This window comes from Anguilla anguilla, chromosome 15 (assembly GCF_013347855.1).
Source record: "Anguilla anguilla isolate fAngAng1 chromosome 15, fAngAng1.pri, whole genome shotgun sequence".
Classification (NCBI taxonomy): domain Eukaryota; kingdom Metazoa; phylum Chordata; class Actinopteri; order Anguilliformes; family Anguillidae; genus Anguilla; species Anguilla anguilla.
In genome coordinates, this window is record NC_049215.1 from 34,076,141 (window position 1) to 34,091,601 (window position 15,461).

The following is a 15,461-nucleotide window of genomic DNA, read 5'->3' on the forward strand; positions in this document are numbered from 1 at the left end:
GCGCCTGTGTTTACTTGGTGTTTGCCTGCGCAGCACAGTTAATCCTCACAGTGCTTTCCCTTGCGCAGGTGACGCAGAGACCTGGGTCACACAAAATGAAGTGCTTCTTCCGCATGAGCTTCGTTCCGAAGGACCCCATCGACCTGCTCAGGCGAGACGTCGTTGCTTTTGAATACCTCTATGTGCAGGTACGGCCGGGTTCGCAAGGAAGACGGGTCGGTTTTAGTCGCACAAAAAACTGGCCTTTACATCTTTTCAATTGCTCTAAACTAGCGTGTTATAGTTGTGTGAATGGTGTATCAATACCTGGCGATGACAGTTTTATGAACTCCCCCAAAATAAGTGGAGCCATGGTGTTATCAGTGACTCCACAGTGTTATGCTCTCTTTTGAGAACAGTTTTTTTATTGGTTCACACAAGCCAATGATTGGCTGCACCTAACAGCTCCACCCATTACTGTTTTTTTTAAAGACTGAATCTTCTACAGCAACTAACCTGTAGACCTGTAGACTCAACTGTCCGCTCTTGTTTGTTTTGTGCACTCAGAAAAGTGCAACACAAACACCGATGTCAATAAAGCCAAAATCTGTCTCACACCAATGTTGATGACGCCAGCCCGAGGGGTGTAAACTGACCCCCCCCTTCGCCCCCTCTCTGCACCTGCCCCCCTCCCCCCGCAGAGCTGTAACGATGTGGTGCTGGAGCGCTTCGGCTCGGAGCTGAAGTACGACATGGCTCTCCGACTGGCCGCCCTGCAGATGTACATCCTGACTGTCACAACGAAGCAGACGCACAAGGTGTCCCTCAAGTACATGGAGTAAGCCCACCTCTGTCCGCCCCACAAACCACCTCAGTCTCCAAACCCAAAAATGGGTCAATGGGTATTTTTTCTTTGTCTAATGTCTCCCCATATGCCAATTTGTTAAGTTATTGTGCTATGTGGACAAGATGGTAATATTTTATGGGCAAATCAGGGACAGTTTGCATCACTACCGAGTCACTATATCTCTCGCACTTGGTGGACGACCTGACTTCATGTCCCTACTGCGCAGTCTCTGGCTTCAATTTGTACAACATGGCGGCACCCACAAACTACACTTCCTGGCCCTTAAAACCCTTTTCCCGAGGCCCAAGTCAGTAACTGTGGGGTGGGTGGGGTTTTACCCCACAGGATTGGTCAGTAACTGTGGGGTGGGCGGGGTTTACTCCCCAGGATTGGTCAGTAACTGTGGGGTGGGCGGGGTTTTACCCCACAGGATTGGTCAGTAACTGTGGGGTGGGCGGGGTTTTACTCCCCAGGATTGGTCAGTAACTGTGGGGTGGGCAGGGTTTTATTCCACAGGATTGGTCAATAACTGTGGGGTGGGCGTGGTTTTACTCCACAGGATTGGTCAGTAACTGTGGGGTGGGCGGGGTTTTACTCCACAGGATTGGTCAGTAACTGTGGGGTGGGCGGGGTTTAACTCCACAGGATTGGTCAGTAACTGTGGGGTGGGCGGGGTTTTACCCCACAGGATTGGTCAGTAGCTGTGGGGTGGGCGGGGTTTTACTCCACAGGATTGGTCAGTAACTGTGGGGGTGGGCGGGGTTTGCTCCACAGGAAGGAGTGGGGTCTGGCACTCTTTCTGCCCCCGGCTGTGCTGTCCAGCATGAAGGAAAAGAACATAAAGAAAGCCCTGACCCACATTCTGAAAACAAACCAGAACCTCGTGCCCCCAGGCAAGAAGGTACGTGCATTTTCTTTCTCTCTCTCTCTCTCTCTCTCTCTGTCTTTCAGCACACACACAAGCGCAAACACAAGCACATACATGCACGCACGCACGCACGCTCACACACTCATATTTGTTTTTGTGTGCGAAGAGGGTGGGGTGTGCGTGTTGATCTTTCAGCTTTCTGTAATGCTTTGGCAATACAGGATTTACCATGTTACCTCTCAGCCTGTGTGAATGCTCTTTATATCTGTGACACAACTGCCCCCTTGTGGGAAATAACAAGAAGCGAAATGAGACATTCTAAAGTAAGTATTTATGTACGTACCTACAGTATTTCTGCATGAAATAAATAAATCACACATTCTAATGTCCAGTGTTCTGGTACACATTGACGCAAAGGACTTGCAGGGACAGCTGCTGTTGTTGAAGTTCTCTTTAGCTGGACAGCCAGACTGCACTGGATTGAGCTAGCATTCACAGTAGAGGACAGCCAGACTGCACTGGATTGAGCTAGCATTCACAGTAGAGGACAGCCAGACTGCACTGGATTGAGCTAGCATTCACAGTAGAGCACAGCCAGACTGCACTGGATTGAGCTCGAATTCACAGTAGAGGACAGCCAGACTGCACTGGATTGAGCTAGCATTCACAGTAGAGGACAGCCAGACTGCACTGGATTGAGCTCGAATTCACAGTAGAGCACAGCCAGACTGTGCTGGATTGAGCTAGCATTCACAGTAGAGCACAGCCAGACTGCGCTGGTTTGAGCTAGCATTCACAGTAGAGGACAGCCAGACTGCACTGGATTGAGCTAGCATTCACAGTAGTGTCACCGCAGCTGGCTTTGATTTTTCTGGCAGTGGTTTTGCTGGGAGATGTGAGTGTACATGTCCTGAGCTCTCTGAAGCTTCGCTGGTGGTCTTTAGTTCTGTTCCTCAAAGCACAGACAGTTGGCAGGTGAGCGTTGGAGCTTGATCCAGGAACGGTGGAGAACTGAGCTTCATCCAGAATCCACGCTGGGCCTGGTTCACGCTGGGATATAATCCACCTACCCGGGCAATTAGTAATTACACAGCACAGAATTTTCCCTGTCATGGACGGTATCGGCAGGCTTTTGGATTTGTCACGGTTGGGATTGCTGCCCGTATTTTTGGAGAATGAGCCAACGGAAAGTGTTCCTGAAGTCTTGTGGTGTGTGTACTTGTCCCTTAATTCTGCACTGGTGGGTGCGGTGGGTGCAGAGAGTCCGAATAGCCTCTGCTACATCTGCTGGTGGAGTGCGCACACGCTCCTGGGCTGTGTTAACCAATCGACCAGGTGCTTACAGGTGTGCTCCTCCCCACCAAAACGGGGCTGAGACCGGGAGCACACACACACTACGACTGAGTGAGTCTGTCTGTCGGAAGCAAAGGGACAGCCAGCAGAACAGCTTTGCCCAGAACCCATGAGGGGGGAAAGGGGGAAGATTTTTGTGAATTTTGTTTTTCGTGTCCGTGTGGATGCGCACTTCTCTCTCTCTCTCTCTCTCTCCATCTGGCAGATCGTGGTGAAAACCCGGAACCGTCTCCAGATCTCCCTCCCAGGGGAGTCACACAGTGTGTGGTCTTGGCCTGTTGTGTATGATCGTCTTTTTTGATTTGTAAATCGGTCCTACTTCAGCTAGCGACGTCATAGCTTAGAGCTGCCCTTTGTAGTTTCACAAAACTCTGGACAACTCAGTGTGAAGTGATGTTTTTCTCCCAGGTGTCACGCCGTTGTCACGGTCACCATGTGTTCAGCGAGTGTGTGAATGCCACGGTCCACGTGCCTCTTTCTGAAATCACTTTACTGTACGTTTTCGGTGTTGGGTTTCTGGGACAGTAAGCTGTGACAGGCAGGCAGCGTTGATCTGTCTCCAGCAGGGCTGCCCGGCCCTGTTCCTGCAGATCTACCACCCTGTAGGTTTTCATTTCGACCCGAATGTGGCACGCCTGACTCTATTAATTAGCAGCTCAAGAAGATCTCTAGCTGTTGAATGAGGTGTTGCTTTGTTCGCGTTGGAATGAAAACCTACAGGATGGTAGATTTTCAGGAACAGGATTGGGCAGCCCTGCTCTGGCTGTTGAATGAGGTGTGCTTTGTTAGGGTTGGAGTAAAAACCTACAGGATGGTAGATCTCCAGGAATAGGGTTGGGCAGCCTGGTCTACAGTGTATAAACTGTCTGTGTAATGCCTCCTCAACTCAAGTCCACGAGTCATGGACCACGACATATGACTTACAGTAGTTTCTTAAAAGGGCTAATAGCTGAGAAGAATGCAGGGAATTTAAGGTTGACTGTCAAATTAATCTTTAATTAGCTGTACTGAATAAAGATTTAGCACTGGTTTTACAGTGAGAGTGCACTAAATATTAATTATGTCTCAAAGATTACTTCTGTACAAAACCCATATATGATTTTAAGCAGTGATACAACATGCATCGTGTTTTGTAACTGTAATCGCATTCACCTGTGCTGCATTGTTTTTCTTCTGTTTGTTTTCCCACAGTTAACAGCTTTACAGGCGAAGGTGCACTACCTGAAGTACCTCAGCGAGCTGAGGCTGTACGGCGGGAAGGTGTTCAAATCAACGCTGCTGGTAAAATACACATCGCTCTTTAAACCACAACCCAACCACAACCCAACCGCAACCCAACCACAACCCCACCCAACCGCAACCCAACCGCAACGCAACCACAACCGCAACCCAACCACAACCCAACCATAACCCAACCGCAACCCCACCACAACTCAACTGAAACCCAACCATAACTCAACCGCAACCCAACCACAACCCAACCGCTGACTCCTTCCTTGAAGGTTTTACACCACACACAGTTACTGTGCCTTCCACTGAAATGTGAATGACGGTGCTTCAGATTGGGGGGGGGGGCAGGAAATGATGTCATTGTTCCCTCGTGTCTTTCATTTCACCCGGTCCATGTACCACGTGATGGAAAAAAAAGTCGAAGCTGTCAGCGGTGTCATTTTTTTAATACGCTTTTCGCTGAACGAGCCCCGTCACACGTCAGATTCTGAAACCATTAACCCCTGAATTGATTGTGATTTGTCTCTAGCCACTGTAATACTGGAATATTGATCGAAAATACGATTCAGACAGCAGCTGAGAGAGAATTTGACTCTCTCTCCCCTCTTTTTCTTATTTGTCTTTGTCTCTTGGTTTCTGCTCTATCTTTCTCTATTCCTTTCTCTTCTCTTTCTTTTGCTCTTGCATTCTCTTTGCTCTCCTTTTTCTTTATCTTCTTTTCTTCTTTCTATCTCTTCTCTCTCTCAAACCCTCTCTCTCACACAGACACCCTCTTTCTCTGTCTCTCTCTCTCTCACACACCCTCTCCCTCTGTCACACACACCCTCTCCCTCTCTTCCTCTCTCCCCTCTCTATCTCTCTTTCTCTATCAATTTCAATTTTAAATTTCAAGGTGCTTTATTGGCATGACATGCACAGTGTTGCCAAAGCAAGAGTCAACAGTCATAACAAAAAATTTTTTTTTAATTATAATAAAAACACTAATAAATAATAAAATAAAAAATCAACTATACAACCTGTAAACTAATATACACACTATATTATATCTAACTCTCTCTCTCCCCCATTACATTACATTACATTACATTTATTTGGCAGACGCTTTTATCCAAAGCGACGTACAAAAAGTGCATTTCATGGTCATAGACAACTGCTAAACACACCCCCCCCCCCCTCTCTCTCTCAGCAGGGGGAGAAGCACACCGAGGTCACCCTGCTCCTGGGCCCCAGGTACGGCATCAGCCACGTGATCAACACCAAGACCAACCTGGTGGCGCTGCTGGCCGACTTCAGCCACGTCAACCGCATCGAGATGTTCACCGAGGACGAGAGCAACGTGCGGGTGGAGCTGCACGTCCTGGACGTCAAGGTGAGCGCGAGCAAGCGCGAGCAAGCGGGCCCGCCGCCCTGCCGCTAAGCCCTGCAGGCTTATTCCCCCGGCCTGGAAACCTCCGGCGTTTGTGTACAGTATAATATTCACGATGCTGAAGTTGGCTCCCGTTCAAAAATTCCGGTCCACCTTAAATCGGTTGCGTTATACGATTGGACGGTTTCGTGGTCTTCCTTACGTGTTTGCAAAGGCTATTAATTTGTTAAATCGGGGGCCAACTTCAGCGTTGTACAATATTCACATATAGACTGAGTGTGTGTTGCCTTGTCATTCTTGACTAGCAACGTGCAATTGAAGACTTAGATTTAATAGCAGAGTTACAGTGGCATTGGAAGGAATGCATTTTAGGCCAGAGGTGTCAAGCTCTCCAGTCCTTCAGGTCTACAGGTATTTGTGGCTTCCCTTCAGCAGCCAATTAAGGCCTTGGGACCAAGGATTACTTAGCCAATTAATACCTTAAATGAATCCCAGGTGCTAAATCACCCTGACAGCCAGCAGTCACTGTGTGGCCTTTCAGGACTACATTTTCATACCTGTGATTTGGGTCGTTATATTTTGGATCGATTTTTCACCTTTATTTGAAAGCCTAGTTGAGATATTTATTTCTGAGCCCCTGGAAGAAGGCTGTAATTGCACTGCTGAATGACTGCTGTGATGTTCGTACGTTGTTTCAGCCCATCACCCTGATAATGGAGTCCGGTGACGCCATGAACCTGGCCTGCCTGACAGCGGGGTACTACAGGCTGCTGGTGGACTCTCGCCGCTCCATCTTCAACATGGCCGCCAGCAGCAACACGGGCAGCATGGACTCAGGTGGGCTGGCGCTCCCAAACACAGCGCTACTCCCAAACACAGCGCTATGCCGGTGGAGAAAAATGGACTTTAGTCAATGTCAACTTAAGACAATGTTAACTTAAGGCAATGTCAACTTAAGACAATGTTAACTTAAGGCAGTGTTAACTTAAGACAATGTTAACTTAAGGCAATGTCAACTTAAGACAATGTTAACTTAAGGCAATGTCAACTTAAGGCAGTGTTAACTTAAGACGATGTTAACTTAAGACAATGTTAACTCTAGACAATGTCAGCTTAAGTCAATGTCAACTTAAGCCAATGTTAACTTAAGTCAAGGTCAACTTAAATCAATGACAACTTAAGACGATGTTAACTTAAGACAATGTTAACTTTAGACAATGTCAACCTAAGTCAATGTCAACTTAAGCCGATGTTAACTTAAGTCAAGGTCAAGTTAAGCCAATGCCAACTTGAGTCAATGTAAACTTAAGACAATGTCAAAATAAGACAATGGCAACTTAAGACAATGTTAACTTAAGACAATGTCAACTTAAGTAAATGCCAACTTAAGTCAATGTGAACATAAGACAATGGCAATTTAAGTCAATGTCAACTTAAGCCAATGTCTTAAGCAATATATGCAATATATGTTATGTACTTTTTTATATTTGTTTGACTGTTTTAGGCCTGGATCCGCGGGGCAAGTTTAGCCTGGAGGCCATCGAGTGGACGTACAGCACCTCGTTTAGCGGAGGCGGGGACGAGGTTCAGACGCGGCGGGCGGACCCCTACGAGGAGTTCGCGGCGAGCGAGAACGACGTCGCCCCCGTTCCTATCACAGAGGTGCAGCAGCAGCAGCAGTCCCAGCATGCTCTGCAGGAAGGAGAGCGGACGGACAGAGGGACCAGAAGCGCACACTTTCTGTCTGTGCCAAGTCAGCAGCCCCAGGACTCCCCCCGGAGTGCCAAGGTGTCCTTTATTTTCGGGGAGCCGCCCTTGGACGCCATCAACCCCCAGAACCTGGGGTACCAAAGGCTGATGGACGAGAGCCCGGAGATGCTGGACGACTTCAAGGCCCTGGGCCCCTCGGGGGACGGGGAGGGGTTCCAGTACGGCTCCCACCCGATCTACAGCAACATCGACGACGCCAAGATCTTCGGCAACGCGGAGGGCATCGAGGAGCCGCTGCTGCGGGACATCTGCTACGCGGAGACCACGGACGACGCCGAGGACGAGGACGAGGGCAGCTGCGAGGAGGACGCGGCGGTGTCGGCGGCGGCGGCGACGGGGGCGGCGACGACGGCGGGGGGGGGCGGGCGAGTCCGGCCGCGCCACCTTCCTGGCGCTCTCCGGCTCCAGCGAGGACATCATCGACCTGACGTCCCTCCCGCCGCCGGAGGGCGACGACGACGAGGAGGACGACGACGTGCTCCTGCACTCCCTCAACATGGCCATCGCCGCCCCCCCGCCGGGGTTCCGGGACAGCTCCGACGAGGAGGAGCAGCAGCAGCAGGCCAGGGCCGCAGGGGCGGGGCCGGGGGCGAGGGCGGGGCCGGGGGCGGGGGCGGGTGCCCGGGACGATATCCCCGTGTCGCTGATCGACGCCGTCCCCACGCAGGGGGAGGGCAGCGGCGACCGCGCCCTGGACCAGGCGGTGGTGTCCACCCTGCAGGCCCTGGAGGCCCTGGCCGCGTCCGAGGAGCCGCCGCCGCTCCCGCAGTCGGACAGTAGCGCAGGTTCTTACACCATCGTGACGTTCATCCATTAGCGCCTCGCTGTGCCGCACGCCCCCCCCCCCCCCCCCCCCCCCCGTTTACATTTGTTTCATCGCCCGCCCCCCCGCTGCTGCCGCCCATCATCCTGCGTTTTTAAGTTCTGTGTGTGAGCATTTTGTTCTTCATCATTTATATTAAATTGGAACTCATTCTCTCATTTTTGCCTGTTTTATTTTTTTGCCTGTTCATTCTGTGGATCGCATCTTCATTTTCTTGTTCTCGTTTTTCATTTTGCCTGTTTTGTTTATCATCAAGGAACGATGCATTTCAAGCCCTCATTATTTTTGTATAAATAAATGCGTTTCGCTTTAAAGACAGATGTCTGCAAGAGTGCCTTGGACGTGGTTAATGATGAGCTTGTTTGTCTTTCCGTGGCACGCAGGTGTAGCGATATCTCGGGGTTTTAGCCCCGAGTCGTCTTCAGATTCCGGGAACGAGACGAACTCGTCCGAAATGACGGAGAGCTCGGAGCTGACCGCCGCCCAGAGGCTCTCGGGGGACTCCATGCGGCTGTTCCTGGCCACCGCCGAGGGCTACCAGCCGCTCCTGGAGGAGAAGACCGAATTTCCCGTCTCGCCCTGCGCGGCCGAACCGCGCGGTCCTCCGGGCCAGCAGGAGGCGCCGGAGCCTCACTCCTCCTCGTCCGCAGCAGCAGCAGCAGCAGCCGTGCCTTCCAAGCAGATCCTCCACTCGGACGACATCGAGATGGAGCCCGAGACCATGGAGACCAAGTCCGTGAGCGACTACTTCGGCAAGTTCCCGATGGGCTCGCTGCTGAGGGCCCGTCGCGGGAGGGCGGGGGAGCCCCGCCCCGCCCCGAGCAGGACCGGCAGCGCGGGCCGGCGGCAGGCCCGGACCCCGGAGCCCAGGGGCGAGGAGCGCCTGGCGGCGGGGAAGTACAACACCTTCAGCTCCAGGGACGCCCGCCACGCCCACCTCCACCTGGAGCGCGCCGCCTTCCGCGAGAAGGCCCAGCGGTGGCAGCGGGTGCCCGAGAGCTCGGCGGACGAGGGCCCCGCCCCGGGGCCGTCCAACGGGCACGCGGTCCCTCCCGCCAGTGGCGAGCTGACACAAGACACCCTCGGAGCCACTTCCAGGGGGGCGAGGGAAGGGGCTGTCCCGCGGGAGGGGGCGGGGGCGGGGGCCGGGGGGGCGGAGCTCCAGCAGGGGAAGCCGCCGCTGGCCGAGCAGGCGGTGGCCCGGCTGTGCGAGTACCACCTGGCCAAGCGCATCTCGTCGCTGCAGGGGGAGGGGCTCCACTCGCTGCAGAGCTCCCAGAGCTCCTCGCTGGACGCCGCGTGCAGCACCGCCACCGCCGGCAGCAGCTGCTGCGCCACGCCGCTGGGCTCGCCCCGCGGCGTCCCCGACGACAGGGCCCACGGCACCCCCCGCCACCACGGCCCGCCGGGCAAGGAGCCCCACCCCAGCGCGGACCCCGCCCTCCTCCACAGGGTGCTGCCGAACATGCACGCCGCTGCTGCCGCCGCCGCCAGCCCCGACGCCCCCTTCGTCCCCGGCCGCGAGGGCGGCGCCCCCCCCAGGACCGCTAAGATCAAAGAGACCACAGGTACAGCTAACCGGGGTAGCCTTTCAGCCGACCGGTACGCGAGGCAAGCATGCGCTAAGAATAACCGAAAGGAGGGGGGTGAGGCTTACAGGCAGCTGATAAACTACCTGACCGTAAGTCAGATGCATCAGGGGGGGCAGCTCCAGCACTGGGTCCCGGGGGGCAGCTGGAGAAACAGCGACAAGAGAGACAACAAGAAGCATGCCGGTCTGAACCCGCTGTTGCTAGACTTCGTTAGGACTAACTATAACACGCTGGCGAGGTACCCCTGCATGCCGTCCTGTGTGTCCCCCGTTGAGACCCCGCCAGTGGGGCCCAGAGTAAGCAAAGGGCCCCGACTGTACCACTCCGCCACCCTGCCGCTCGAGTCCGGGAGGAGTCCTGACTTGCATGCTCAGCGACCCGTAAACAGCAGCAGCGTTGACGTAACCGACGGTAACGAGAGGAGAGGCTCACTCGACGGCGGCGAGCCGGAGCGGCCGCCGCCCCCGAGCGGGCGGGACGCGCCCCCCAGGGCCGAGCGCAGGGCGCGGCGCGTTGCCGGGGAGACGCTTAACGATTCTGTCTGTTTCTCTGCCGTCCCTAGTGTAGCTCGCGCACAGCCGGAGGGGCCGCCGAGAGGAGACGCGCCTCCCGCCTTTTCTCTGCAGGTCAGAGCCGCCGGCGCCGCCGAGCTCCCCCCCCCACCGCCACCGCCGCCAAAGCAGGAGTCCGCGGACCTCCCGAAACACGACTCCTGCGTCCGGGCGCCCCCCCCCCCGGGCCCCAGCTGGGACTACGTCGACCTGGGCGACCTGGGCGACCTGGGCGACCCCGGCGTGGGGGGCAGCCTCCGGCGCGGCAGGAGGAGGGGCGGGACGCTGCGGAGGAGCGCCAGCAGCGGCGCCACGCTGTCCGGGAGCGTGGAGGCGCTGTTCGAGAGGAGCAGGGCCGCGCTGGCCGGCCGGTGCCTGCCCTTCTCCCAGTCCGCCGAGCCGCGCCCGCAGAAGAGGCCCGCCGGGAAGAGGCTGTCCAAGAGCCACTCCCAGGGCTCGGTGAGCTCGCACGCCCCCTGCTGGTCGGTGAGCGGCGGTGGCGGCGACGGCAGGAGGGCCTCCGTGGTGCTCCCGGTGCCGAAGGACGCCAAGCAGCAGCTGCGGGCGCTGCCCAAAGCGGACTCCGGCACCTGGAGGTGCCACGGGCCCTTCCGCTACTGCTTCCTGAAGAAGAAGAGCACGGTGGACGAGGACGAGGAGGACGGGGAGCCGCGGCGCGGAGCCGGCCAGCGGTCCCGCCCGCCGTCCTGCGACGGGCCGTGGGAGGAGCCCCAGGGCCCCGTCCCCCCGGACGCCGACCCCGCCGGCCGCCAGCGCGACGCCGACCTGAACACCATGAGCTTCGCGGCCAGGCTGGCGCGCGTGGAGGCGCTGAAGGACCGGGCCTACTCCTCCCCCGCCAGCTTCGCGGCCGCGCGGCGGGACGCCAGCGAGCTCATCGCCCTTGTGCGCTCCAGCCTGGGGAGGGGCGAGGGCGCGGACGCCTCCGCCATCGTCGCCGACAACGAAACCAACGAAGAAGAGCTGTCCTGCTACAAGCACCTCCTGGCGGCGGAGTCGCGGGAGCTGGGCGGGGCCTGCCGCAGGATGGCGCTGGCGCACGGCAGCGGGGAGGAGATGCTGCTGGCGCTGGCCTGCAGCTTCCAGGTGCTGTGCCGGCTGATCGAGGCCTGCATGCGGCTGGTGCGCTGCGTGGGCGCCGGGGGCGGCGGGGGCCGGCAGCGGGAGGTCGTCGCCAAGGTCGACGAGGTCGTCATGAACTACATGTGCCTGCTGAAGGCCGCGGAGGCCGCGGTGGGCGGAGCCGCCAGCGACCACAGCGTCACCGCCCTGGCGCGCCACTCCAGCAGCATGTCCGCCATCGTCAACGCGCTGACGCGCTCGCTCAAAACGCTCCTCAGCAAGTGAACGCGCCTGTTTTACGCACTGCCCCCACCCCACCTCACCCCCACCCCCCATCTCCCTCCAAAAAAAAAAATCAAAGCCATACTCCGATACACGGGGCCTACTCCCCCCCCCTCCCCCCACGCAGTACGAACCACTGTAATTAAACTTCCTGTGAATACGTTTGTTTCATATGTAAAAAAAATAAATAAAAAAAGAATTATATACTGTTACATAATTATAATTATCGAGAACAAGAAAAATCCTCTTCCTTTAGAAAGCAGGGTAAATAGTAAGACCACAGATAATTCCTTATGTCTCTAGTGTGTTGATCTGTTAAAATGCTTTCACCTGTTGCAGTGTAGAAAAAAAAACTGCACTGCTGAGGTTTATTGTGAATATGATTTTGCACATTTATGGATATAAATATTGCTTTGTGTTGTAATTTTTACATTGATTTGAAAAATATCTCATTGTGATTTTGATTTTTTTTAAGGAAGCAAACAATAGGAATTATGTATATATCATTAAATAAATGTATGCATATGACACTACCAAACAGATGGAAAATGGATATAATTTTAAAAAAACTTTTGTTCATAAGATTTATTTTTTTAGTATTAAACATTTAGATTTAAATATCAGCTAACTTTGAATTTTTGCTTCATATATTACGTTGATCTCAAATGTAAATTCTGTGTCCATTAACAGTTATTTCACTCTGTTTTTTTAGCCAAATTTCCAGAGAAAATCCCCACTCTTGAGCAAGACCTTTAAAAAAATAGGTCACTGTTTGTTCTTTTTTTAATGTAATTCTTGTTTGGTTTTTTCCCACTTCGGTCTTGACTTTGACCTCCATTGTGAAATAACTGATTTACCTGTAATATTACCATAATTCAAACAGACGTCTTAAATTATAGGTAATATCTAAAACTTCATGGATTATAGCATATGTATATTTGTGAAGGGCCTAGGATATATAATCCTTTCTGAATAATTATTAATCTAGAAATATAACTGAATTGGCTGGCAATATTTCAGTTTATCATCACAATGTGCATATTTGTGTTTAGAATAATAGAATAGCACAATTATAATTTATAAGTTAACGGAAGGGCTCTGGCTTATCATGCACCAAGGATATTGGTAAAACAAAGCTGTCTGATTGGATATAGCGATCCTATATCCTATTATTCTTTTCTGCACTACAGTCATGGTCACAAATGTACCATGGTTATTAATTTACTATGCTCAAAATACCAGATTTACCTATGCTCAAAATACCCATACTAATACTTGAAATACTGTCAACAACAAAAAATTACTAAATGAAAATTAGAATGACTACTATGAAGTCATCAGACTGCCCTCTTCTTGTTGGACTCAGTGCTGCCCCCTTTTGGTAAATAATAGCTCTGCTGCTATTTGTTTGAGTGGTCTGGGACAGAATGGGTACAGTGCTCCATTAATTTACACATAGAGCTGCAGTCAAGTTCATATTATTATTATTATTATTATTATTGATAAAGTACAACACTTTTCCACAAACTAATTTTCAACCAAAAAAAACAACAGAAACTTGTTTGACCCTGTATGACCCATGTTGTTTCTGGGTTAAATTGTAATTTGAATTACAATCAAGGAGTACATTTTTGGAATTGAGGAGATTATAAAATGTATACCGTACAAATTCAGAGGTCAAATCAACTCCACTTTAGGATTTAACACAAATTGGCACGTTATAGGTTAGATATACTGTACCCCTCTGTCTGAAAGTATAAAATAATTAACTGTGTATGTGTCTACACCATATTACTGTCTCCTTTTTTACTGTTATTCACACTGAGTTAAATTTTGGATTATGCTTCATTATTAAGTAAAGGATCATGATTACAGAATCTCAAATGTTGGTTTCTGTTTCTCTTCTTTGTCCACAGTTGTCTTATTGGGAGTTGTGTGTGAGGCTTCTTAAAAGAGATCTTCCCGTCAAGCATCTTTTTTCCAGACAGCTGTTGTACTCAGCATTCAGCTGTGAAATGAGGCTATAGACACAGCACAAATTATCCCAGTGTTATATTAATTTTAGGGGATTATGCCTAAACATATAAATTAGCCAATATTGGTTTTGGATCCTGACTTAAAAAAAATAAATAAAAATAGTTAACATTACACTTCGGCATTACAGTTCAACACAAGCTATTCAACAAAAAAAAAAAGTTGTTTTATATACTTTGGTTCATATGTATGGTATTAGAGAACATCTTCACCATTTTTTGTACATTTTGAATCAGGATCTTTAGGAATTAATGTTCCATGAAAACATGCTAAATATGTGAATAGAATAAGAAACTGGTGAAATATACGTTTAAGCAGTTGATCCAGCAGTGTCTTATTTTCCTATCCATACTGATTTGATACACTCTTCTGTCCCACTTTATGGCTTAAGAGAAGGAGCACCATGATGCAACACGATTTTCTGTTTTCTGAAACATTCATCACACTGTAGATGCTTTCAGCATGAACGCTCATGTAGTTAACACATCGATTTCATGTGATATTTAGCGGGGTGACTAAACAAACAAACAAACTGCACAACCAGGGTGGGGGTGGGGGATAAGACTAATGGCTAGATTATTTTGACCCACTGATAAATGAAACCAAAGTAATCCTGTGTCCTTAATCTCACATTAACACCCTTTATTTACAGCTACCATGTTAACATTCATTGCTCACCAATGTTAAGCACGCCTGGCCTCTTACCACACAACTTTTAAAGAGAACTGGGTTTACACAGTCATTTTAGCATCCTCTACGCAAGGTATTTAATACTTTGCGCATCCTCTTCCTAGAAATAAAAACAACCTCTGTATAACTGGACAGTTTGTTCGGGCCGATAACTGCAGTATTTCAGTAATTCTAACATTTCAACATGGATCACTTTTCGGGTTTGAAAAATGTCACCGTTTGTGAAGAGCAAAAATGTCCTGATGGGTGGTGTGGCACAACCATAGGGTGTAGGCTGAATTTTAAATGGTAACTGCTAATAAAAAATATTTTTTTTTTATGTTTCAGACCACGATCCAATACCATTTAGCAAACTCCAGATGTTTCTGGATTGCCCTCAGCAGACGCCTGTTTTCCCCATGCAAACTCCACGCAAACACGGGGAGAATATGCAAACTCCACACAGCAAGAGTTCTGGCCAGGCGAGGCTCAAACCTAGAAACTCCTTCTTGCGCGGCCTGATTGACCTAATGGTGGAATACCACTGTCACCTCACAGCAATGAAAGTCCTCGATTTGAATCCTTGCCCAGACCCTTCTGTGGAGCTTGAACGTTTTCCTTTGTGTACCTACAGGTACCCCAGTTTCCTCCCACAGTCCAAAGATATGCACGTTAGGCTAACTGGAAAGTCTACACTGCCTGTGTGCGTGTGAGTGAACCATGTGTGTACCCTGAGATGGACTGGTGACCTGTCCTGTGTGCATTCCTCAAAGACATGCATATTTATAAGCCCGCTATGTATTCCTTTCCTGGGATAGGCTCCAGAGCCCCACCCCCTAACCCTGGCCCCCCACCCCCTGACCCTGACCAGGAACAAGCGAGGTTAGATAAAGGATAGATGGATGGATGGATCTCCTGAATGGTGAAGGTCAGCAACCCTTTGTTTGGTTTCCTCATGAGTTCTTTGCCTTTCCCCGAAAGTGATTTTACATGTGTGTCACCTCATTTTTATAC

General features: G+C 51.3%; 1 protein-coding gene across 1 annotated transcript in view; it reads left to right on the forward strand.

The window, feature by feature from the left end:
* The window catches only part of LOC118214420 (FERM and PDZ domain-containing protein 4-like), an 89,024-nt gene extending 77,249 nt beyond the window's left edge, over nucleotides 1-11,775 (forward strand). Inside the window, 9 exon segments of the mRNA XM_035394344.1 lie at nucleotides 69-188; nucleotides 681-817; nucleotides 1,601-1,727; nucleotides 4,239-4,328; nucleotides 5,464-5,646; nucleotides 6,342-6,480; nucleotides 7,148-7,778; nucleotides 7,780-8,198; nucleotides 8,620-11,775. Coding sequence (XP_035250235.1) covers nucleotides 69-188; nucleotides 681-817; nucleotides 1,601-1,727; nucleotides 4,239-4,328; nucleotides 5,464-5,646; nucleotides 6,342-6,480; nucleotides 7,148-7,778; nucleotides 7,780-8,198; nucleotides 8,620-11,747 — 4,974 coding nt within the window. The 3' untranslated portion in view covers nucleotides 11,748-11,775.
* Nucleotides 11,776-15,461: the final 3,686 nt, after the last annotated feature.